This window comes from Neurospora hispaniola (genome assembly GCF_033458365.1).
Source record: "Neurospora hispaniola strain FGSC 10403 chromosome Unknown B0T23scaffold_4, whole genome shotgun sequence".
NCBI lineage: Eukaryota > Fungi > Ascomycota > Sordariomycetes > Sordariales > Sordariaceae > Neurospora > Neurospora hispaniola.
Genome location: NW_026944409.1, coordinates 3,004,159 through 3,027,752, shown reverse-complemented (window position 1 = coordinate 3,027,752; position 23,594 = coordinate 3,004,159). Strand labels below are relative to the sequence as shown.

General features: G+C 51.1%; 8 protein-coding genes and 2 non-coding genes across 10 annotated transcripts; 6 read left to right on the top strand and 4 right to left on the bottom strand.

Moving 5' to 3' along the window:
- Window positions 1-510: 510 nt before the first annotated feature.
- On the bottom strand, window positions 511-2,733 carry B0T23DRAFT_148480 (uncharacterized protein). Its single transcript, XM_062832488.1, has 3 exons — window positions 2,565-2,733; window positions 2,246-2,497; window positions 511-2,163 (listed from the first exon to the last, which is right to left on the bottom strand). Exons 1-3 carry the CDS (start codon window positions 2,579-2,581, stop codon window positions 720-722), a joined length of 1,713 nt encoding a protein of 570 aa, XP_062693192.1. The 5' UTR covers window positions 2,582-2,733; the 3' UTR covers window positions 511-719.
- Window positions 2,734-5,080: 2,347 nt separating this feature from the next.
- Window positions 5,081-6,767, top strand: B0T23DRAFT_404755 (uncharacterized protein; the record flags this gene model as incomplete). The annotated part of the gene is made up of 2 exons (XM_062838933.1): window positions 5,081-5,164; window positions 5,739-6,767. 2 exons carry the CDS (start codon window positions 5,081-5,083, stop codon window positions 6,765-6,767), a joined length of 1,113 nt encoding a protein of 370 aa, XP_062693191.1.
- On the top strand, window positions 5,117-5,189 carry B0T23DRAFT_t196. Its single transcript has one exon. It is a non-coding gene; the product is annotated as a tRNA-Lys (tRNA).
- Window positions 6,768-6,798: 31 nt separating the features above from the next.
- Window positions 6,799-8,374, bottom strand: B0T23DRAFT_148441 (uncharacterized protein). The gene is made up of 3 exons (XM_062832487.1): window positions 7,599-8,374; window positions 7,110-7,539; window positions 6,799-7,036 (listed from the first exon to the last, which is right to left on the bottom strand). The coding sequence occupies exons 1-3, from the start codon at window positions 8,160-8,162 to the stop codon at window positions 6,831-6,833; spliced, it is 1,200 nt and encodes a 399-aa protein (XP_062693190.1). The 5' UTR covers window positions 8,163-8,374; the 3' UTR covers window positions 6,799-6,830.
- Window positions 8,375-9,527: 1,153 nt separating this feature from the next.
- Window positions 9,528-11,354, top strand: B0T23DRAFT_380345 (putative 20S proteasome subunit alpha type 2). The gene has a single exon (XM_062837203.1). The coding sequence runs from the start codon at window positions 9,789-9,791 to the stop codon at window positions 11,253-11,255; it is 1,467 nt and encodes a 488-aa protein (XP_062693189.1). The 5' UTR covers window positions 9,528-9,788; the 3' UTR covers window positions 11,256-11,354.
- On the bottom strand, window positions 11,355-12,627 carry B0T23DRAFT_380344 (mitochondrial import inner membrane translocase subunit tim-17). The gene is made up of 4 exons (XM_062837202.1): window positions 12,320-12,627; window positions 12,032-12,152; window positions 11,727-11,962; window positions 11,355-11,656 (listed from the first exon to the last, which is right to left on the bottom strand). The coding sequence occupies exons 1-4, from the start codon at window positions 12,386-12,388 to the stop codon at window positions 11,615-11,617; spliced, it is 468 nt and encodes a 155-aa protein (XP_062693188.1). The 5' UTR covers window positions 12,389-12,627; the 3' UTR covers window positions 11,355-11,614.
- A 1,034-nt stretch (window positions 12,628-13,661) lies between these two features.
- B0T23DRAFT_380340 (uncharacterized protein) lies at window positions 13,662-18,420 on the top strand. The gene is made up of 3 exons (XM_062837201.1): window positions 13,662-14,407; window positions 15,215-16,290; window positions 16,352-18,420. Exons 1-3 carry the CDS (start codon window positions 13,969-13,971, stop codon window positions 18,080-18,082), a joined length of 3,246 nt encoding a protein of 1,081 aa, XP_062693187.1. The 5' UTR covers window positions 13,662-13,968; the 3' UTR covers window positions 18,083-18,420.
- Window positions 18,421-19,052: 632 nt separating this feature from the next.
- Window positions 19,053-19,147, top strand: B0T23DRAFT_t197. The gene has a single exon. It is a non-coding gene; the product is annotated as a tRNA-Ser (tRNA).
- A 952-nt stretch (window positions 19,148-20,099) lies between these two features.
- B0T23DRAFT_148394 (uncharacterized protein) lies at window positions 20,100-21,446 on the top strand. The gene has a single exon (XM_062832486.1). It carries the CDS (start codon window positions 20,279-20,281, stop codon window positions 21,257-21,259), a length of 981 nt encoding a protein of 326 aa, XP_062693186.1. The 5' UTR covers window positions 20,100-20,278; the 3' UTR covers window positions 21,260-21,446.
- A 779-nt stretch (window positions 21,447-22,225) lies between these two features.
- B0T23DRAFT_442451 (uncharacterized protein) lies at window positions 22,226-23,040 on the bottom strand (the record flags this gene model as incomplete). Its single annotated transcript, XM_062840822.1, has 3 exons — window positions 22,226-22,324; window positions 22,417-22,695; window positions 22,842-23,040. The coding sequence occupies 3 exons, from the start codon at window positions 23,038-23,040 to the stop codon at window positions 22,257-22,259; spliced, it is 546 nt and encodes a 181-aa protein (XP_062693185.1). The 3' UTR covers window positions 22,226-22,256.
- Between the last annotated feature and the right edge of the window lie 554 nt (window positions 23,041-23,594).

The following is a 23,594-nucleotide window of genomic DNA, read 5'->3' as shown; positions in this document are numbered from 1 at the left end:
TGGGCCTCACGCTTGAATACTACTTACTCTCCTCACCATCCCTTCGATCAATCGATCTTATTGGCTGCTTCATCTTGCTGATTCGATAGGATAGAGGTATGTAACCAGGTACCAACGTAGCCGTCACCAAGTTGCAGCCATTTTCTCAAACCGAGCTTGCACATCAGGATGTGAGGAAACTTTGGGGAGAAAGTCTGAAAAGGGCGTTAAAAGACAACAGCAAAAGAAAGAAGAAAAAATGCGAAGAATCGAAGAGGAAGAATATAAAACAAGGAAAAAAAAAAAAAAAAAAAAAAAAAAGCAAGAAGAAAAGGGGGGAAATCATGAAACTATGGCTACAGAGATGAAAACATGGACCAAGACGAAGAAAACAGGAGAAAAGGGGGGAGGGGGAGAAAAGGCGGACAAAAGAGGCGCGAAAAGGGACAACAAACGGGAGTCGAGAGCCAGCAACAAGGATGACACGAGGTAGGTAGGAAAACGGAAGACAATCACGGAAAGTCTCGCACATCGTTTTGACATCAATTCATTCCTTGTCATTAGTCGTTGCAAACCCGCCATGTCCCAAAAAAAAGGCTTATCCAAACATCATGACCCAACAACGCCTTGCCAAAAGCCTATCCACCCATATCATATCTTACAACCTCCCATATGCATAAGTTTGTACAAGAATCATATCGCTGCCCTTCATTTTACCCATTTCTCCCAACCATAAAAGCCTAAACCCTATGGTTAACAACCTTCTCTTCCCTCTCCTCGTGCGGGTGCATCTCCTTGCTTCCATTCGTGATTTCAAGACCATCCGAACCACCCTTCTCAGGATGGTGGAAGTACTCATCATCGCGCTGCATGCGTGTGATGTAGCCAGGCGGCATCCACTTGTGCGAGTTCCACGGCTTGATGCCCGGCTCGCTGTACATGAGGTCGACGTTTTCGAGGGACAAGCTGGTGGACTCGTACAGGAAGAACCAGACCAGGAGTGCGCCCATGATGTTGGTGGCTACAAAGACGTAGCCGTAGGCATAGCCGATGCCATCGGTGGCGAGGGGGGTGAGGAAGGAGATCATGACTGGAGGGGGGTTTGTTAGCTTTTGCTGTGTGTGGGAAAGGTGAAAAAAAACAATGGTGAACTTACAGTTTCCAAGCCAGTTACCAGCCGTGGCAAGCGAAGCCTGCTTGGCACGGGTACGCAGAGGGAAACTCTCGCCGATGACGACCCAAGCAATGGGACCCCAGGTGCAAGCAAAGGAAGCGATGAAGAGTGCGGCCGAGACGATCATGACAATACCCGACGTCTTGTTTTGGTCGGGTTCGAGAGCGGTGCCCATGGAAGCGAACACGGCGAGCCAAGACGCCTGCCAGATAGCACCGATGAACAGCGGCCATCTGCGTCCGAAACGCTCGACGACCCAGAGACCGAACAGCGTCGAGAAGACGTTGACAGCGCCGAGGATGAGTTGTGTCTGAATGGGGTCCTTGATACCCGCCGACTGGAAGATAGTGGCGCCATAGTAGAAGAAGTAGTTGACGCCAGTCCACTGCTGCAAGAAGTGAATGCCGATACCCAGGAATGTGCGGTACACCTGCTTGGGAACACCGTTCTTGTTGGGGATGAAACACTCCTTCCAAGTTCCCACGGCCGCAGTCCGCTCTTTCTCCAAAACCTCCCGCATCTCCTTCATATCATCCTCCACCAGCTCATTGTGCGGGTCATGCTTCAGGCCTCTCAGTCTCGCCATCGACATGCGGGCTCCCTCCCAATCCTCCTTGGACGCCAGCCACCTCGGGCTTTCAGGGACCAACAGCACTCCCACGCCAAGCGGAAGCGAGAAAAAGATACCCAAACCAATGACGATACGCCAGGAAGCGTCCTGCTCTTGGATTTCGCGCACGCCGTAGTTGACAATGTTGGCGATGAGGATACCAAAGGTAATGAGCAGTTGGTAAGAGGCGACGACGGCACCACGGATTTCTCTAGGGGAGCACTCGGATTGGAACATGGGCACACCGACGGAGAGGGTACCGACGCCTAGACCGGCGACGAAGCGGCCCATCATCATGTGTACCCAGGAGTGCATGGCGGTGATCTGGATGACGTTGCCGATGATGAAGAGGCCGACGCCGAATGTAAGGGACTTGCGGCGGCCCCACCAGGTGGCGGTGCTGTAGAGAAGTGGTGGTTAGCATTGTTGGTGTCTAGGTTGAGTGTGTTGGAGAGGGAGAGTGAGAAAAGGGGAGAGCTTACTATGATGAAGTCAAAGAACCGAGAAGTGTACCGATACTCATAAGAGATACTAGTAGTGACTGGATGATGGACTCGAATTCCTTTGTACCATCTGGTAGGGTGATCTGGCCGAATCTGTTCTTGAAGTCGCTGAATAGAAGCATGCCCGAGATCTGACCGGTGTCATAGCCGAATAGGAAGCCTCCTATCGCGGTGACGGCACCGAGAAGGATGGCTTCGACGCCAATGTCGGCGCCATTGATCTTGATTGACCTGGTGAGCGATGGGTGTCAGTAGCTGTCGAGAAGAATCTCCTCTTGGTCTCTGGAAGTGAGCTTACTTTTTCCCCAGAACCATGATGGGCCCTCCTGAATAGGATTGATGGGGGGGAATGGTATATTCAGTGATGGATGAATCAACTCAGTGAAAATCAAAAGTAAAGATGTATCCAAACAATTCCCATGTAAGGAAAAGAAAGTGTAAAGCTGAATGGAGTGAAACAGTTATAAGGATTCATCATGCGGGTTCCAGATCGACTTTATTAACAACTTTCTTTCGAGGGACCTGACTTCTGGAAACCTGCCATCGTCATATCCACTTTGCCCAGGTCGTTCGTTGTCTCCCCAATCGTAGTGTACATACGTGTCGATCCACCGGTCCCATGGGGAAGAGACCCGCTCACAAATCATGGGGATGGAGAGATACCATGGGGTTTCTCTGGGGAAACGGGGTGGCGAGGTCGGGGCACTGTGAGGGGACTGGGGGAATGGACTGGAGAGACTGGAGAAACTGGAGACAACGGAGCCATGGAGTCTTGGGGGGATCCAGAAAAGGACCGTTTACACTACAAGCGACCCTGTTCGTGCCTGTCGAGCCTGTCCTGCACTTGGACTGGTTTGGGCCTGTGTCATGTTTTGACGCTTGGCATAAGTTGGCGCGCTCAGAAGAGTTTCTTGGAAGGTTGATCAATCCTTATGATGTCACAATCGGTCCTATACATCCTTGTCAGAACAAAGCCTCCATCAACTAGGGAGGCTTTGTTTCCTCTTTCGGGATGGTCTTACTATACTGTGTGAGATTCCGTCAGCCGGCCGGGCTGTTGTCCGCCCAGTGTTGATTCCTCACTGGGGATGCTCTTACCAGCTACACTGTGTGGCATGCCGTTGCCGGCTGGGCGCTTGTCCGCTCAAGCTCTTTCTTTCTTTCTTTGAGCCGCCAAGGCTATGGTTTGTGCCATATGCGATATGTATGAGGACCTCTGATACCCCAGGTTTTCCTTTGTTGAAGAGAAAACCCCGAGAAAAACATGAAGATTGGAATGGCTCGTGCTTCTGTCTTCATTCCCATGCGGCACGGCGTCTGGGGGCGTCCAGCCGCCATGCAATTAAGCTTGCCAAGACCATTGGCTGTGACGTAACATGGCGCTGTCTTTAGTTTGCGGAATCCGGAGAACTGTTCCTCTGACTTCCTGGCCTCTGACATCGTAGGCTGGTTGGTTGTCCAAGCAGTCAGTCCATTTCAACATTGAGTGATTGTACGGTAGACTCGGCGAGGGAAAGAAAAAGAAAAAGAAGAATACGACAAAAACGTATTGAGCTTGATGCATCTCGGATGGTTTTGTGGTCACGCAACCTATTCGCGTCACCGGTGCTCGTGACTGTAAAGGTTTGCGGCGGCGTGCCGAATCTCGCGATGGAATCCGAGCCGATCTGTGTCGGCCTGATGTCGGCCTTGACGAAGGCTCCGAGCGGGACTAGTACGTACCTTAGCACGACTCGTTGGGAGTCGATTGCTTTTTTCTTCTTTCTACGTGTCGGTGCGTGTTGCTCTCTGGCTGGCCGGTGAGCATGCTTTCTCCAATTTTACCAATGCTCCCCCAGCCTGGCCTTCTTCCCCAATCCCCCGCTTTTACCCCTTATTTTCTCCGCATGGATTTTCCTGGGGAAGAGCCATTGGCCTGAAACCCCATCAACACAAGTTGGGGGGTAGCATTGGCAGGTGGAACTGATGGACCACGTGCCTCAGGAAAGGCCCGAATGTCCAACTTGGATAATCGGGCGCCATGGGCCCAAATGGTAGTCTGCCGAGTTCGCCGAAAGTCGGGCTCGAAAATCCAAAGCTAGCCCACGGAGCAAACACCAGAACTGACGACTCGGTCCCCAGAATACAGTGTATCATGAGCCGTCAGGCTGTGTTTGGGCGCGGCCCCTGATACTGTTGGGGTAAGACTATCTGACCGTGCAGGGTAAGCCCTGGTCTGCACAGTAAGTGTATTGTAACAGTAAGGCACGCCAACCCCCACATACCAGCCATCTTACACTTCTGTGTTGTGTTCGTGATGCTTGGCATGATACCCAGGGGCAGTAATCGTGGGCGTCGACTAGGTATTAAAGGGCATCTGTACGTGTACGCTGTGGCTCTGAGTCTCCAATGCTTGTTTCTTACCACGTACAATAAACCATGGTCTTCGACCAGTAGGCATGGCAGTAACAAGCATTCACAGCAAAAACTTCAACCACTTCTAGCCCTCTGATCAGTCAGACCGTCTCCTGACATCGGTTTCAGGTATTGGACTGGAGGAACTTGCCACAATACTAAAGAAAATTCGGGAACGCAACACGAGCGCACCAAGGATCCTTAGCCTCAACCCGGATATCTCGGCAGAGGGTCCATCTAGGTTATTTGCGGCTAGGTCATCGGAAGCTCAATGAAAGTAGTGCAACTAGCAAAAAAAAAAAAAGAAAAAGAAAAAAAAAAACCGAAGTTGAGATGATGCGTCATCGTTGGCCAGCGATGTTGTTCAGGGTCGAGCCTACTACATAGGCCCGCTATAGGCTAGGCCTTATAGTTGCTACAATGAAGCCTGCTCTTCAACACATGGCAGCTTACGCTGCCCGGCTAGCTCAATCGGTAGAGCGTGAGACTCTTAATCTCAAGGTTGTGGGTTCGACCCCCACGTCGGGCTCAATTCCCGACGTTTCCATACGTCCTCTCTTTTTGCGATTTGTCCACTTCCATTTTTGTGATTCGTGGTTTCTTTTTTCCTTTTGCTTTTTGCTGTTTGATCTTCTTACGCTCCTGCCTTGTGGTACTCTTTCTTCATATTAACAATGCGTTGACACTTCCTGCTTGATACCTTCAAAATGACAATGTGTTTTTCCAATGTACTATCATTGTTAAGACCCCGAGTGATAGAGAACCGCAGATGCGGTGTAGATGACTTCCGTATGTCCGAGCCGGGTGTCTGACTTCGCACGCGGACTCTCTCTCCATCGAGATGTTAGAAACACCATAAGCTTCATCGCAAGGTTCTTGCGTAAGAAGATGAATGTCAAGAAATATTGAAAGGAATACTCCAGCACAAGCGCTCAGTTCACTTCCCATCGCCTGAGGTGCTGCCTGACCGCGCGGCAGCATGACATACTACCATCTCAAATGCCAACCCTCCCTTTTCACCGGATTTCTCTCCATCCTACTCTTCACATCCTCATGTCTGTCCGAATCCGAAAAAAAGCACTACGCTCATCTCCTATTGCCCAACCACATAATAACCCAATTCCCCTTTCCAACCTGGCTAGAGAACATCGCCGTCCGTTCTAACGGCGACCTCCTCCTCACTGAATTTGCTCCCACCGCCAACCTTTACCTCGTGTCCAATCCCAACACGAACCCGAACCAGCACCTGATCCACACATTCGACTCCGTCCAAGGACTCGCTGGCATCGCTGAGCCAACTGAGGATTTATTTGTCGTAGTGGGTGGAAATATCACTCTCGGGGGCAATGGGATTGGCCACAATGCGAATGGGAATGGCTCTCCGTTCTTTGCATGGACTATTGACTTCCGATACAACACCACTTTCCACGGTATCACTGACGGACAAGAGACCAAGCAAAATATCAACATCACCCAAATAGCCCAACTCACCTCGGCACTCCTCCCCAACGGCGTGGCATCCATACCCGGCAACCCGGATGCTGTACTCATAGCCGATTCCTTCGCTGGCTTAGTCTGGCGTCTTGACATCCAAACTGGGTTTCACAAAGTCGCCGTCAAGGTACCGGAAATGAGTGCACCAACTAATTCCTCCGGCGGCGTGGTGGGCATAAACGGCATCAAAATGCACCTGGGCTACTTGTACTGGACAAATAGCGCAACCGTCAAAATCTACAGAGTCAGGCTTGATCGAGACGGCTACCACGAAGGGAACGGGATAGCAGCTGTCGAGACTGTAGCGGATTTGAGCTCCCAAGCGACGTTTCTGGATGACTTCGCCATTGATGACGACGGAGTGATCTGGGTAGTGACAAATTCAGGCAACACGTTGCTTGCTGTTAAAGAAGGGAAGAAGGCGGTGCTGGTTGGCGGTGGAAAGACGGAGTTGACATTTTCTGGGGGCACGGCTGCTGCGTTTGGGAGAGACCATAGAAGCCGGAAGACGCTTTATGTGACTACGTGTGGTGGGTTGCGGGCGCCAGTTAATGGGACGGTCACGGAGGGGGGCAAGGTGGTTGCTGTCGATACAAGTGGTTTTCGGTTGTGATGAGGTAAGAACTGGATATTATTTCCTGAAATAAGTGTATTAAGTGAGAAGACAGAGATGCATCTAAGCAAAAGTCACCTTAATGACCTCAATGTGGTTGTTGTTCGTAAAAGACAGAACCAATGTCTGTCCAGTCGGATCCAGGTAGGGGTGTTGAACACCGGCATAGACTAATCCGCCGTCGATAGGTTCGCTTTTGTATACCTGGACATCCGGGGTCCATGGTCCTTCCAGAGACTGGGCTGTTCGCAGGTACACAGCACCATCGCCTAGAGAAGGTCTCTTCATTAGACATGACACGGACAACGTCAAAGGAAGAGAGGGTCGAAATTAAAGACTCACCAAAAGCAGACAAATGAACCAGCACATAACACTGGTAGTACTCATTCCACGCAACCTGACCTTGACCGACCGCCCACCAGACCGCCGTCTCAGCATCAAACTTCGTAAGAACCTCTGACTTCCAGCCCTGCTGACGACCCCAGAAATACTCGTACTTGGCCAGATCGAACGCACCTTCTGCTTTGACCCGGGCAAGGTAGGCGTAACTGGAGTGAGGCCATCCAGTAATCGAGTTCGGGGGGCCGCCCCAGATGTATATGTACTCAGAGCGTTCATCGCGGTAGGCACATTGGTCGCCGTATTTGGCGGTGGTGTTTGAATCCCACCAGAACCCCTTGTTGCCGAAGCGCTGGGTGACCGTGGGAGTGTTGTTGATGACTTCGACCTTGGCGACACCAGCGCCTAGGAGGCCGCCGGTTTCGTTGACATTCTGTCTTCGTTGTTAGCGGATCATCACTCGCAAAGTAAGTGTGCGGAAGGTTCACCCACCACAAGGTAGTAAAGCGCAGCGGTCGCGGTCTCGGCATCAGTCTCGCAAAAACTCGTGCCACCGAAACCGTATTGGTTCGTTTCACCCCATGCCTCGTTGAAAGGGATCAGCTGTTTTTGATGCGGGACAGGATAATCATCGTTCAGGTTCAGATCCACCACGGTCAAAGGGTCATTCGTCAATAGGGAGACTGAATCTCGGACCATGCCATGGAAACCGGGAGTATCCTCAAGGAAGTTGGTGACCCCAGGCGCACACCACATGGTGTCGCCGAAAACGGCATACCACTTTCCAGCAATTTTCCCAGTGAAGCCGAGATCGCGATGACTGGCGCTATTATTGGCGACCTGGAAGCCGAGTCTCTCGACATTGCGGACATGGAGGGGGGATTCGCCCTCGGGTTTAGTATTATCGACATCAAGATCGAGACGGTAAGACGGATGCTGATGGCGGCCGTGCGGACTGCCGGCGGAACGGGCTAACCAACATTGTGCCGGGCGTGTTAGCAAGATCAATGTAGTGACAAAGACCAGAAAATTGTGCTGTAAACTATGAACGCGCATCTGGGTTATATTGGTGTCACTGATGTCGAAAAGGCGAGTTGACTACTGTAGCATGTAACATGGATAATGGTGGTGTGTCAATCTTCAAAACCATTGCCTGGCTTGGGCAGAAGATGATTTGGATACTGATATGGTTCATGGTCATACCATCCACGAGGGCGGGGCTTGCTTCCAAAGCTAACAAATGAAGCAACGATGATGTTGGATGGGCAAGAGATAGCTAAGGTAGGTAAGGAAAGACGTGTAGGTAAGAGGTGACACTGAGCGGGTGACGACAGACACTAAAGCGGCAGCCAGGAACATGAAACGGAACGAACTTTGGAAATGAAACCAAAAGGTGCCGAAGAAGGAAATTGAGGAATGGGAGGAACGAAACTGAAGAGATAAGAAACGAAGTTGACGATCAAGTGGACGATATCGAAATCATGAAATATGTACCTTCATTACTTTGCATCCCACTTTCATACTCCTCTGATCGAGGGGGATGTTCAGGAGTGTTTAAAGACCTGTCGTTGGCGCCTAGATCCCCCTGGAGGACCTTTTGTGATTCGTCCCTGACTTTTCGGAGGAAGCTTCGCATTGTGATTCGGATTGAGGACGATGATGATATGTAGTCAAACAAACTCAATCCAGCGTCGAGCAGAAACAGCAAACTCAAATTGACAAGAAACGGGTGCTTAATAACAAGTTACACGACTTTATTCTTCCTGTAACATGGAAGTCTTGCCATGATCTTTTGAACCCGTTTGATCAACTTTGATCACTGGTCCGTGATATGGAGGGGGAAGCGTGGAAGTCAAATTGGCCATGTTCAAATTGTCAAAGCAGAGATCTCGAGAAGCGGGATCTTCAGTCATTCAAACAAGACCTGATCTCTCGGCAACAACCCCGCCATTCTCCACGGTCGGGTACGGCTGCACAATGCACGAAGGAGGTTGCTGAGGCATGTGCAAGTCAACCAACCTCAAGGGGAAACTTGGAAGCTGTTGCGGGGGCGGATGAGATACAGTAAAGACCCCTGCAAGTGCAACCACCCCCAAGTGCAAAAACCCCCTAAAGTGCAAAAGAATTGGGTGGCCGGAATTGATTTCACATACTAAACCTGCAAACTGCAAAGTGCAAAGACTCTAGCCCGGATTTGCACCTACAGGGGTCCAATCTTGGTGGGAGAGAACACTTATACCTATTTACCGAGGCCCTAAGGTCCCACTTTTTAATATAGCCGAGCGTCTTTAAGTAGCAGGAGGGGGCTTTATAGTCTGTGCACCAGATCCCCCAAGTGCAAACACCCAGAAAGTGCAAAGGATTTCCTCCGCCCGGATTAGTTGCACTTTCAGGGGTCATTACTGTAAGAGTAGGAAGGTAGGTACGTACCTGAAAGCTCCACCTTCCTTTTTGCAACCCGGACGGCGGGGGCCTTCTCGGCTAAATCAAACGCTTATCAGCTTATCGGAAACAACCGCCCCAGCTCAAAGCAATGAACTCCCGAGATAAGTCAACACAACACTGCTACCTTCCCCTCACCACATCACAAATCACACTCGTGACAGTCTGTATATAACTTTTTCGAGGCATTGAGAGAGTTCACAACCAGCAAGCAATCCACCAAGAAACATAACCGCAACAATGGAATACAAGCCCCAACCCTCCTCCCCTACCCGCGTCCAAGTTCAACCGCGTCTAATCATCCATGGCGGCGCCGGCAACATCACCCCCGCCAGCCTCGGCCCGGAGCGCTACGTCGCCTACCGCTCCTCCCTCCTGACTATCGTCTCCAAGGCGCACACCTACCTGACCACGCCCACCCAGTCCAATTACAATTCCCCTTCCGGTTCCTCAAAACTCCCATCAGCCCTCGAAGCCGCCACCTACGCCGTCACCCTTCTCGAAGACAACCCCCTCTTCAACAGCGGCCACGGCGCCGTCTTCACCCGCGATGGCATCAATGAGCTCGAGGCTTCTGTCATGGTCAGCCGGGGTCAGGCCAAGCGGGGTGTGGGAGTGACCGGGTTGCGCCACGTTCGGAATCCGATTCTTCTGGCAAGGAAGGTTTTGGAGCACGGGAGGGACGATCTTCTGGGTCGCGAAAAGAAGCTTGATAATAATAATGGAGATGGGGAGCCTGATGTCCCCTCGGCCCAAGGCCATACGCTGATCCACGGCCCAACGGCGGAAAAGTTGGCGAGGCAGTATGGCTTGGAGATGGTGGATCCTAGTTACTTCTTTACGCAGAAGCGGTGGGACGAGCACGTTCGGGCGTTGGAAAGGGAGAAGAGGGAGCAGCAGGATATGCTTGGCACTGGCGCTGCTAGTGGCGTTTCGGCGACCTGGAGTAAGGACGAGTATCTCCCGCAGGGAACGGTCGGTGCGGTGGCGCTGGATGTCGACGGCGTGATTTGCGTGGCGACGAGCACAGGCGGCATGACGAATAAGTTGACGGGCAGAATTGGTGATACGCCTGTTGTCGGGGCTGGGTTCTGGGCTGAGGAGTGGACGGAGGATGGTGATCCTACTTCTCCTCATAAGAACGGATCGCGGAATCCGTTGTATAGCCCGGGACCAGCGGTGGTTTTGTCGAATGCGCTCAAGGGGCTCATCGCTGATTGTCTGCCTTCGCCTTTTCTGTATACCCCCACTCTTCAAGACTCGTCTGGCGGGTTGACCACCACCCGGTCAATCGGTGTTTCTGGAACAGGCAATGGTGATTCATTTTTCCGCATTGCTGCCGCGAGAACTGTGGGCGCCATTGCCCGGTATTCTAGCCTTCCTTCCGTCGTGGCCCTGACCAAGGTTGCTGGGCCGTCCGGAGAGCTTCAGAAGAGCGCCGATGATCGATGGGGCAAGGCTGGCGAAGGCGAAGGTGGCATTATCGGACTGGAGTTGGTGGTCGTGCGGGACGCAAATGGTAATGTCGTCGAGACACGGTCCGACATCCTTCAAGACTATAACTGCGGTGGCATGTTTCGGGCTTGGATAGACGAGGAAGGTGTCGCGTATGCTCGCATCTTTCGAATGGATCAGGATATCTCCAGTTCGTATGTCGGTGAAGGTAGACCCGAAGATCCGCGGTTCTGGAGTGGCGAAAAGATCTAGTAGATTAGTTACATGGTTCCCTTCTGTCTTGAAACACGTTAGCCGGTAACACGTTCGCAAAGCGCATGTTGTCTTCCAAAAAAAAAAGAGAAATATTATTCGGATGGCTGTTCTTCCGCGCTGAGGCAAAGCATCCACGCCGACCACCTTATATGGCAAGCGTAACCAACAAACCCGTTTCTATGTTACATGGAACGCCGCCACCTAAAATGCTGAACCGTCATGAAATGCGTAGACAAATACACAGCCTAGCCCAACCGATACGGGCCAGGTGGGAGAAAGGAGTTGAGAGAGATGATATAGTCGACAATCTTTGCGCATCCTAAATCGAGCTTTTTTAAATGACCGCTGTATTGTATTTAGGCAAGGACTTTTTCGTTGGACGGAGGTGGCGCAGGAGCCTAGTAGTGAGAGAGAATGCGAGTTAGCAACCGCCAGTTGATTATCTCTCAACAACCTTCCCATGCATACCTCTAGCTTTGTGGCGCCCGCAAGCATCTTCTGGAAACCGATACCGACACCCTCAATAACAGCCAGGAGAACAGCGCAGCCGATAGCACCGTTACGGGCCGCCTTGTAGCCACCACGAACCGCCAACGCGCCACCCGTGAAGAAACCGGCGAGGATGGAGTTCCACGGATCCTCCTTGTGGTTCCTTAGTCCCTTGATAGCGCAGTCGAATGTGCTGAAAAGACCACCCCAAACACCTGGATGCCATATGTCAGTATCGGCCGTGGCAAGAGCCGCGTGAGATGTGTCAGGCCGGGTTGACTAACCGAAGTTACCGCCGAGCGCAGGGGCGCGCATTTTGATGGCAGTGATGGCGCCGATTCTCCTCTCGCCGTAAGGGCTGTTACGGAAGCCCTTGATACCGTGCCAGATCGTACCACCGATAGCCTATGGTCGGCGACATTGTGTCAGTAACTGACTCCATGCAGCAAGCAGTCATCAACGTTGAGGCGACGGCGACAACGAGGGGTTTAGGCCAACCACACTCGACGTGTGTCATCACTGGTGGTTGCCCATGTGGTGCGAGAACAAGAACATAAACAGAGGAAACATACACCCATGGCGAAGGCACCACCGAAATCGTTGAGGATAACCCACGGGCAAGGGTCGCGAGTGTGATCCATTTTGGCGGGTGGTTTATGGGGATCGCGAATTGAACGGTGGTCGGGTAGTCTCTCGGAGAGGAGAAAATATGTCGCAGTCGAGTTCTAGTTCGGAGTGCGACAATGAAGGGAGGTCGTCGGGGACGCAAGGCGACGGGAGGTGGTGGTGGTGGTGGTGGAGGACTGGTGGCGTTGCTACGTGGGAGTCGGCGGGGGAGCAAGCGGATGCGGATGGATTTTTGATAAAGATACGGGCGCGGAGTTCGGAGACGTTTGGTGATGATCTCAGAAGCCAAAGAAAATTATGACCGCCTTGCAGGGGTCAGTTCCGGGCAGGCCCACCAACCTTGCCGTGCCAAGACCTGGCTGGCTTCCTTTCCTGGCCCGAGCGTCACTTTGTTTCAGTCCATATCACTTATCACTTCGGGCGGGGTGGTACCTTGACGATACATTGAACCTCTTGTTCCGCCTACACTTTGCGCCAACATCAGCGTAAATCGGCGAGTCTATGGCGATAGTTGCTGATGGTCTCATTGATCGCCGACTATGGGAGCCAAGTCACCGATATGGCTCGATATCAGCGCGAGTTTCGGGGTGCTATTCAGCCTTGAAGCCATTTCTCGGCGTCCTCCTAACATTCCTTTGCCTCATATTTTGGTACCTTCGGGTATCTTCCACCCTTCTCTTCGCCCTGTTTTCAGCTGATTCCGAACCAAAGTTGTTTCGAACATTACGGCGATCATCGCTTTTACTTCTTCTGTTTTAACTCAGCTGCCTCGGGAGTTTGAACTTTGCGAGCCTTTGTGGACTCTACGCTCTGAGAATTGGAATTCAGGGCATTTCCAAGTCAACATTTCACCAACAGTAAGGGACACAAAGTGACAGCAGCATTGTACGACATATGCAATCTCGACGCGTCTCATCACCATCCGATGTCGCTTCATCCCATACGGCATCGAGATAACTGAGCCATTTTTCCGACCAGTCTTCAAAACCACATAGCTGGGTGGTGGTGTGATTTGATCTCGAAGTGAAAATGTACCTCTTTGTTGTGCTTGTGATACCCAAGCCCCCAAGCTCGAAGCAACCCATGTCACGGTACCTTTGGAATGGCTCAATCTTGCTGTTCCACAACAGAGCAAAGACCCTGGAACTGGGCTGGATTCCGCGGCTATCATGCAAAATATTCGTAGGAGACCATCACTATCTGCAACTGATAGTGTTGAAGCTCGCCCAGACACCAACTGTGGCGTAAAGTTCCTTGATTGTGTGGACATCAGAGCCAGGATGTTTGCCTGCTGTCTGGGGTAGAGCGGAGTATTATAAGAAGAAGCCATTGTCATTCCGTTCCTTTTGATCGCTTAATCGTGTGACTCAGCTGAACTTGACAACAACGAGGCTGTTGGCGATCCGAAAAGCGGTGAGATGCCTCCGTCCTTCTTCTTTCGACCCATCCGTTCTGGGTTTTAAGGATGCGAATATCCCACCACTGGACTTCTATATCCCTAGCTACTTGATGGATGGTGTCGTCAACCCCATGATCTCGCGTCATCGTACGGCATCCGTGAGCACTTTCCCGGGTCATTGATACGCAAGCAAACATGACAGAAATCTGCTACTGCGACATGGGCGAGCATCAAGCGAAGCCCAATGGAAGCAATGGTGTTCTGCATATACCATGCTCACCCAGATCCTCCATTTCTTCCTTGACAGCATCTCTGGAGACGCCATCTCAGCCCATAATCCCCCAGAACTTTGTTTGGAGACTGCAAGGTGGACGACGTGCCAGCAGCTCCACCACCTCGACGGAGCCCGATCAAGCAGACGCCATGGCTGCAGTGGAAGTAGTGGCGAAAGGACCCATCGATGGTGTCCTCCGTGACTCGTTTGATCCCTGGAATCGACACAACGCCCGACGGCCAAAGGGAGGCGGAAAGGGGAATGTCAACGGTCGTGATGGTGATGATGATGAAGTCTGCAAAGGCTGCATCAAGATCTCGAGGGCGAGAGCATCAAAAGCATTACGCGACGGCTCCCACGGTGAGTGAATTTCCATTTCACTTACATGTTTCTGTCCCGGTTGACCGGCATACTCCCATGATCCCGATGTGTTTACTGCCCCCATCATCGTCTTACACACCTACAGATCGATGAGCACAAAGCCCCCTGAACCCCCACGTTTCACCGATGAGGCTGTATATGCTACCCTTTCCCAGCACCAGAACATGCCAATAGGTTGTCATCCATTGCATCTGAGAGTCCTGGCGCGGGATACCCTAATCCCTCCTTGTCATCGAAGACTCATGTCACCCAATGCCACGTTCCGTTTGCGTTAGAGCTGGAGTCGGCTCTTCCAAGTGGGGATTTGGACGATGAGGCAAAGTCCAATCACGCCTTTTGACATTGAGCCAAAGTAGAGAAGTAATCCCAAGGCAAATGATATTCCGGAGACGAGGGGTTCTCTTTCCATGTCTTGAGATGAAGCTTCAATGTGCGGGCATGTTGGAGGACAACTTGAAGTCTTTTAAGCATCAAAAGTGGAAGCATTGCACGTGGGGCAATGCTGCAGGGCAGTGGGCCACAGGGCTCAGGGGTCCTGACGTGCCCCCTGAAAGAGGAGCCTAGACCCAGATGGTGGGGCCGATGGGCGGAACTCCCGTCAATGTCACAATGGCCTCCAGAATGTCGTCAGTCCAAAAGACCCCATTCCTCCACGTCGACATCACACGTGAATCACCTTTCATATCGACGTTGGCATCTTGCTGAAATTTCTATTCCCACCTGGATCATCATCCCTTTTACCAAATCCCTCTTCTTGGCTAACAATCTCTACCGGTCACTGTCCAGAGTCATCGACCCTCCCGACTGCGGCGCGTCCGAATCCCGCCAATTCCACAAAGCCAAACCCCACAGTCACAGCCACAATGCCCGGAACACTGCAACATTCCGAGCTCGACGATGGCGGCCCCAAGACTGCCCCCGATCAGTTGCAAGAATTGAAGCATGACGGCTCGGTCCTCTCCATCGCGGTGTCTGGCGACTACATCTTTACCGGCACCAGCAAGGGCCAGATCGTTGTCTGGTCCCTCGGCACCTACCAGCTCGTCCGGACCATCCAAGCCCACAAGCGAAGCGTCCTCTGCCTGTTCCTGTCGCAAGATGGCAAATATCTCTTCTCGACCGCCTGCGAACCAATAATCAACGTGTGGTGCCCCAAGACATTTACGCGACTCTATGAGATCTACAGCACGTACGATGTTGGAGACGTCTTCAGTGTCGTCTACTCTCCCCAGAACGAGACGGTATACTTTGGCACACAGACACAGTACATACAGTGGGTCGGCCTGAAGGATGAGGACAGAAAGGTTTCACACGACTCGGCCAATCATCCGGACAGGCGACAGCACAAGTTCTTCGATTCCCGTGCTGTTGGCGGCACCTCTACCCCTAGGCGCACCGAGGATTACTATTCCCTAATACCCCGAGCCGAGACCGTGCTCGAAGTCGATCCATATGCCATTGAGAAGTATGCACACTACGGCTGGGTCTTTTGCATGCAGATCGCAAAGGGCCCAACCGTCCTGGTGGACGATGACGAGGAAGTTCTTGTCTCTGGAGGCGGTGACGGTACCATCAAGCTATGGAGACTTAGCGACAAGGGCCCCGGATACCATGAAGACGAGGATACCAAGGGCAGTATTCAGGAGCTCATGGTGCTCGGCGAGGATGACGCCGAGTCCGTCATGTCTTTGTTCGTGGACGGTTCCTTCCTTTATGCCGGCAAGCTAGGTGGCATCATCGAGCTATGGGATCTCGACACCAAGCAGAGGTTAAGAGTTATTCATGCTCATACTGGAAACATCAATACTGTTGGATTGAGATTCGGGCTCCTCTGGAGTGCCTCTACTGACGGGTTTGCTTCAGTAAGAACCCTCGACATGCCGTCCATTTACACCCTTACGTCCAGATGCTGACAATGCCTAGAAACATAGCGCAGCCCACACTACCGAGGAGTCTAATGGTACTTGTCAAAATGTTAGCCAGCGATATCAGTGCCTCAGCCGATGGAAAGCACACAATGCCAAGATTCTTTCAGCAGCTGTCGCCACATATCAGAACAACCAGCTATTCATCACCGGAGCCAATGATAACACCGTCCGAATATGGCATGTTAACGGCGCGCCTGCGGAAACTGAAGAGGTGGGTGGTGAGCACGAGGACATGATGATTCGCTCCCTTCGACAATTCGTCTCGTACAAGACCGTTTCGTCACGCCCGGAGTTTACTGAGGATTGCCGTAAAGGAGCGACCTTCCTCGGTTCCCTGTTCAAGCGGCTGGGCGCTCAAGTAGAAATGCTCAGCTCCGATGGCCCTCATAATCCAGTGGTATGTGCAAAGTTTAGCGGCAAACTCGAGCCTGCTGAGAAGCGGAGGAGGGTTCTGTTTTACGGCCATTACGATGTGGTCCCCGCGGATATGGCTGGTGAGAACTGGAAGACCGACCCATTCAAGCTTGTCGGGCAGAATGGGTATCTCTATGGTCGTGGTGTTAGTGATAACAAGGGACCTATCATTGCCGCTCTTTACGCCGTCTCCGATCTGTTGCAGGCTAAGGCCCTGGACTCCGACATCATCTTCCTCATCGAAGGCGAAGAAGAGTCTGGATCCCGAGGCTTTGAGGAGACCATTCTCAAGCACAAGGACCTCATCGGACACATTGACTATGTGCTTCTTGCCAACAGTTACTGGCTAGACGACGAGGTACCCTGCCTGACCTACGGTCTACGCGGCGTCCTGCATGCCACGGTTTGCGTCGACTCAAAGCACCCCGATTTGCACTCGGGCGTCGACGGAAGCAACATGATCTCCGAGCCTCTGACCGACCTAACCCTGCTGCTCGGCAAGCTCAAGGGCCCCAGGAACAAAGTCAACATTCCCGGCTTCTACGACGGAATCCTCCCCATCACCGAAGAGGAAGAGCTGCGCTACGACGACATTGCCAGCATCCTGATCAAGCGCAACCCCACTGCCGGACCGGTCGACGCGCTTAAGCGTAGCTTGATGGCTCGCTGGCGCGAACCTAACCTGACTATTCACCGATACAACGTTTCAGGCCCCGATGGCAGTCTGATCAGTAGCCACGCGACCGCCAACGTCAGCATCCGTCTGGTGCCCGGTCAGGAAGTAGAGGAGATTATCTTCAAGCTCAAGTCCTTCCTCAAGACCGAGTACGAGAAGTTTGATAGCGACAATACCCTCACTGTGCGTATCGACAACAAGGCCGAGCCGTGGTTGGGTGTGCCGGGTAATTACATCTTTCGTACCCTCGAAGAGGCAGTAATGAGGGCATGGGGCGGCTCCTCATCATCTTCTCCTTCCACCTCCACCCCCTCGGACACAGACTCACCATCATCACCATCATCATCGCTGTCGGATAATGAAAAAGCCAACGGTGTGACCCTCCCGCCCAACGCCACAAACGGCGAAACCACGTCCACAGGTGCCGCCGCCCCCAAGACGAGAAAACCGCTGTACATCCGGGAAGGCGGATCCATTCCGCCTATCAGGTTTTTGGAGAAGGAGTTCAACGCGCCCGCAGCGCATTTACCCTGTGGACAGGCGAGCGACTCGGCGCACTTGCATAATGAGCGGTTGCGGTTGGTGAATTTGCAGAAGAGTAGGGAGATTTTTACGACGGTTTTTAGGAAGTTGTAGGACTGGTGAGGCGGTGCAAATGGGGTCAAAGGGTATTGAACTGGCTGGTGTTTAGGGAACCTATAGCGAGTATGGTTTTATTGTTTGGATTTATTTTCTTTCAGGCTCATGTATAGTCTTTGAAGTCTGTCAACAACGGGTTCCCCAGTTAGTCCTGTTCACTTTGGTAGATCCAGCGATTGATATCATGGTAATGGGATTCACTTTGAGGAGTTTATATCTTGACGATCTCAAGTAGCCCCTGTTGAATCTGGGAAAGCATGGCCTGGAGAGGATGACATGCCCAAAGTACAGTTCGCATAGGTAAGGTACATTGTAGGCAGCAGATACGAAGTTAATCTCGTATGTACAGTGTGATTGGTGACTTGAAAAGACTTTACCTCCTCGGTTCCCTAGCCGTTCACAGGGCCTGGACATCCTTTGCCTATCACAAGTATACATCTCATCACGCTTTTTCGAGACCTACGACAAATCACTGGTTTCGAAAATAGTGACCAAGTCGCTTGTCCTGTATACAATATAGTGCTGGTTTGCCCGTTTGGTACCTAGGTCCTCAATTCGAGTACATTTGACAAGATGTCTTTTGGATTCCCTTAAACCTTTCAAGGACTGATAGAATGGCTGAGGACGAATCGGAAAGGCATTAACAAAATCCAATACAGTGTATTTCGATTTGGAAAAGGCAGATCCATGAAAACGCCTCGGAAGTTGCCTTGAGGTCTCGAGACACCCTCAAACCAGTATTGGACTGTACAATTCGGCGCACACACAAGTCGTCGCTCATGCAACGGTATCACTACTTGTTCCAGCCAACATCATAACACATCCCGTCGAAACGTTGTGGAGGTCCACATTGTTATCCACAACATTATCCACACCGTCATGCAGCTTCCAGCTCTGTACCACCAGACCCCGCAAGCTGTACATAGGGACCGCTGTGGAAGCACTAATTCAACAATAACAAGCACTAGTCGCTTTGGCGGAGTGGTTAACGCGCTGCCCTGCTATTACGTAATATGCTAGGCAGTTCTTTCGAGAGCGCATGTTCGAATCATGCAGGCGACGTTCGATTTTTTGGCCTTTTTTGGATGTTCACGACGTCTAAATGACCCCTTTTTGTTGTTTTTGATGTTTTCCTTTTTATATCGGTCGAAATGGACGTTGAATGGTGATATTCTCTTGTAAGTTGGTGGTTTCGCACGCAATTTGCAGAATGGGTAAGGGCATACACCCGCGCATGCGTGCAGACTGACATGAGGAAGGAACGTGGGAGGTTTGCACCCTCAGGAGTTTGTATCGTGCCTGCTATTTTTACATTGCTTTTCATCTCCTGATCCCCGGCTCCACTCAACTTCAATCAGTACCTGGGCAGTCGAGGACTAGAGTTGCCTCACGTGTTCCATCCCCGACACCATTCAAAACCTGCACCCATTGACCTCTTGTGACCCGACCTCTCCCCAAACAACACTTTGGGTATTTGATCACAATAACTCAACCAAGCTCCGTCCCCAAAAGTTGGAGGCTTCAGCATGAACAACAATGTCTCCTGTTCGTCGTTCAACAAAAGGATGTTGGATAGGGGGTTTGAACCAAGCCGCCCCGAACTTGGTAGGTAACAACTACCATCCATGTAACCTCAGAATTCGTACGATTCGCAAAGCTGATTTAGATACATCACATACCAGACTAAATTCAACATTTCATTTACCCAACTCACCCGCGTGACACTGCGCGAGTCTCCAATACTAACGTCCTCTTCAGCTCTCAGGTCAAGGTTGATGAGAACACTCGAACAGAACTCTTTGTTGAAACTGTATACACATCTCAAAGACAGCTAATGGTGTCCGCCAGCCAAAGAGATCCAGACAATGCGCCATTGAAATGTGCACTTATAGAACTTGAAGCTGAACCAACAATGACTCGGCTGGTTAGCCAGTCAGACAAAGGGTTTACCCAAAGAAACCCATTGTATACAAAATTAACCTCAAACAATGGACTCCAAGCATACGTTCATCTTACTCGGGAAGTATTCGGGAAAGTACTCGTTCAAGCGAAAGTTATGAGGCGACTGTATAAAGTTCTTCGTACCCGACTTCCTTGTTAACGTGAAACTCATGTTTTAGAGAATAAACAGACCGCCCACAAGTCACACGCTCATAGTACATAGTAGCGTACAACAACCTCAAATCCGTCAGAATGGACCCCCAAGACGAGATCTTCTGGCCCAACATCCGGCGCTACCTCTCGCTTCCCGCCGCCCAGCAGTCTGCCGCCACCAAACCCAACCCGGTATGCTCCATCTGCCTCGCCAACCCGCTAAAGTGCTACCCCCTCAACAACCACGGCGCCAACGCCACCCAAGATTCGGACGGCAACGACCTCGAGCGCATGGCCATCCTCTGGTGCGGCCACGTGGTGGGGTACAACTGCCTAACCGACTACATGGCCAGCTGCTACGCCAACTATTTCAAGTCCTACGAGGACCAAGACCTGCCGCGCTGCCCGCAATGTCGCGAGTCCTTGACCAAGGATTGCGAGAAGCCTTATGTAGAGGGTGACCACGACCAGGAGCGGTTCCAGTTTGTGATCCCCTTTGTCATTGCGCCAGCCGGTCCGCCCGTACCAGGCGGGCCCTCGGACAACGGGGAGAACTTTGACGAGTCCAATCCGGTGCATTTTAACATTATTGACGAGGGCATGCTGGAGGCGATTGCGTTTAGCTATAATAAATGGCAAGATATCCCGCTGACCAAGGGGGAGGGCGGCCTGTTGCCGGCAAGCTGTAGGTGTTGTGATCCGGAGCTTTACCGGGCTGCTTATCTTCAGTATAGAGCGCAGCAGCAACAGCAACAGCAGCCGATGAAGATGGTGATGAATAACACGCTTTATGCAACAAAGGGAGCGCCCCGTCTTGTGCAGGCTCCGTCGATCTTCCAATCGCCTCCCAACAGACCCTCGCACAATATCTGGAAGCTGGGGTTCTGCGTGGTGGCGCGGATTCCGATGGAGGATGGAACGTGGGAACAGAGGAGAATCCGTGTGGGGGGTAGAACAATGTATAATGTAACCTTGTCGGACGGGACGTCGGTGGAAATCCCGTTGGAGCCGCGCTGTTTGGGGCCGAGTTCGTGGGGACCGATGCGGTTCGGACGACATCCGGGTGTGCCATTTCAGTGAGCATGTGTTGGAGGCAGCGAGGGTTAAGGGCAGAGGCAAGCGCAGGCGCAAAGCGGTCGGGTTCTTTTGTGGATATGAATGAAACCCAACGAAAAAGAAGACTCGCTTTTTGACTTTTGCTGTTAGCTGGAGTTTCAGGATAGACATGGCGCTACAAGGCATGTGAGGTATCGATAGACTTGTGTATATACATGTATGTATTCCAGTAATTTGTGTGATTAACCTTCGAGCCGAGTCGTAGATCGAAAATGGAGCATCTAATCGTATTTCTTATTATCTGTGTCTTGTGATGGTCACGACAGTGAAGACTCGCTATGTCGAGTGATAAAAATCATTGTCTCAGTACTTGGGCACAACAGTTTCATTTGTGTTCTCTGTTTTCAAATCACGTATAAATGCTCTGGTTCCATTACTTACATTTCTTTCTTTTTTTTTTTTTTTTTTTTTTTTTTTTTTTTTTTTTTTTTTTTTTTTTTTTTTCTCGCGAGAACACCCAAAGAAAAACACAGGTGCCCGTCCACCACGAAGAAAGTGACAAAAAGTCATTAGAAGCTCAGCCTCACGGACAACTCACATACTCTTGACATCAGATCCCGCCAGAGTAGTTACCTACCTACCTACCCTTATCTACAAAGATGCTCACGTTAAGCCAGATTTGCATTTTTCAGACCCAGGTTTCTTGTCTGATTGCTTTTTTGTATTATCAATCTCGCCTTCTTCTCACCTCCACTTCGTCGCTGCTTCATGAAATTCCGTCCACTCACGGGGGTACGTACCTAGGTACTCGAGCAAAAATCCATCCAGACGGGCTCTATTTCTAGCAAAACCTTTCCTCTGTCATGGCGGTCATTCAAAACCATACGACTAACCAACTGAGCCACCCATACCCTCGTGCGAAGCAATGAAAGGCATGTAATGTAAGTAAACCACCAATTTATCACACACCTTTGCCTGATGGGATGGATGGTAGGTATTAATATTTTAGCTTGTCAATCTTCTAGGTCAGCACGAATCCCTCAGCCCCGGGACACCCAAGCTTATCTTCAAACACGTGAATATGCTGGTCTGCCTCTCATTGTATGTTAGCACTCACTTTTTCTTCTTCTTTTATTTCTAATTCCCATCACACGAAAAACAGAAAAAGAGGAAGGACTCACCCAAATCAACCTCCGTCTCCTTCCCCTCCTTATCCCCCGCAAACCGCTCACAAACACACCTCATCCACTTCGGCGGCACCTTTGCATCGATCGGAATGTGGCACTCCCCACAGCTTTTGGTGAAATCCCCTTTCCCATCAGTCACAGGGAACAGACCGCCGTCGATATTGGTGTAGCAGGGGTTCAGAAACACCGCAGTATTTTGCAGGGGTCCGGTCTGGTTTGAGGCGCATTGTCCTTCCATGCGAAGTTGGTTCTCGATTTTGCCTATGGTGGGGTCTGAAAGTTGGTGATGATAGTGTTAGTGTTTATGTGATGGGTGGGAATTGTGAAGGAAGATAGGTAGGTAGACAGGTAGGTATTGGCACTTGGTGAAAGAACAAGAAGAAGCATTGGTATGGGTAACTTAGAAGATGGTGACTCACAATAATGACAAAGATTATAGTACCCTCCTTCTATGGAACTTCCGCCGCCGCCGCCTCTGGTTACGAGGGCATAAGGGCTAGATTGTCCGACTTCGGGCTGTAGAGGTAGCGCTACAGCTGCTGCTGTCACTACTAGTTGGACGTAGCTCAAAAGTCCGGCGCCGATAGATACGATGCGCGGGAGTGATTGGAGTTGCATTTTGATGTCAGGTAAGATTCTTGCTGGTAGGTTGTTTGAGAAATCAAGCAGGTCAGGAAGGGTGTCAAGGGGAAGGGCTTGGGTGAGAGAGCTGGTGAAATATCCGAACGAGTGAGATAGTCAGCACTGTCTCTGGTGATTGAGGAATACAGGAGAAATAAACTTAGGTAAACCGGATGAATTAATGCTGACGAGAAGAAAAATCCAGTTAGGTTTTACACAAATTGGCGAGGGGGGCCGACGATGCTTTAATATTTTCTCTTCCTTTTTTTTTCTTCTTCTTTCGCATGAACTGGGGATGAACTGAACACAACTAACCGTCGGTCGTGATTGCCAACCAAAACAAAAAAAAAAAAAAAAAAAAAAAAAAAAAAAAAAAAAAAAAAAAAAAAAAAAACGGCCAACGGGCGGCAAACACTACAAAAATCAATCAATCAATTCTCATGCCAACAACGCAAAGTAGAAGTGTGCACCTGCCCCATCATGTCTCCAACATGTTGGTCGTCGTCGCACAGCACCAACACACTAACAGTCCAAAGCAGTTGAGTCGTGCC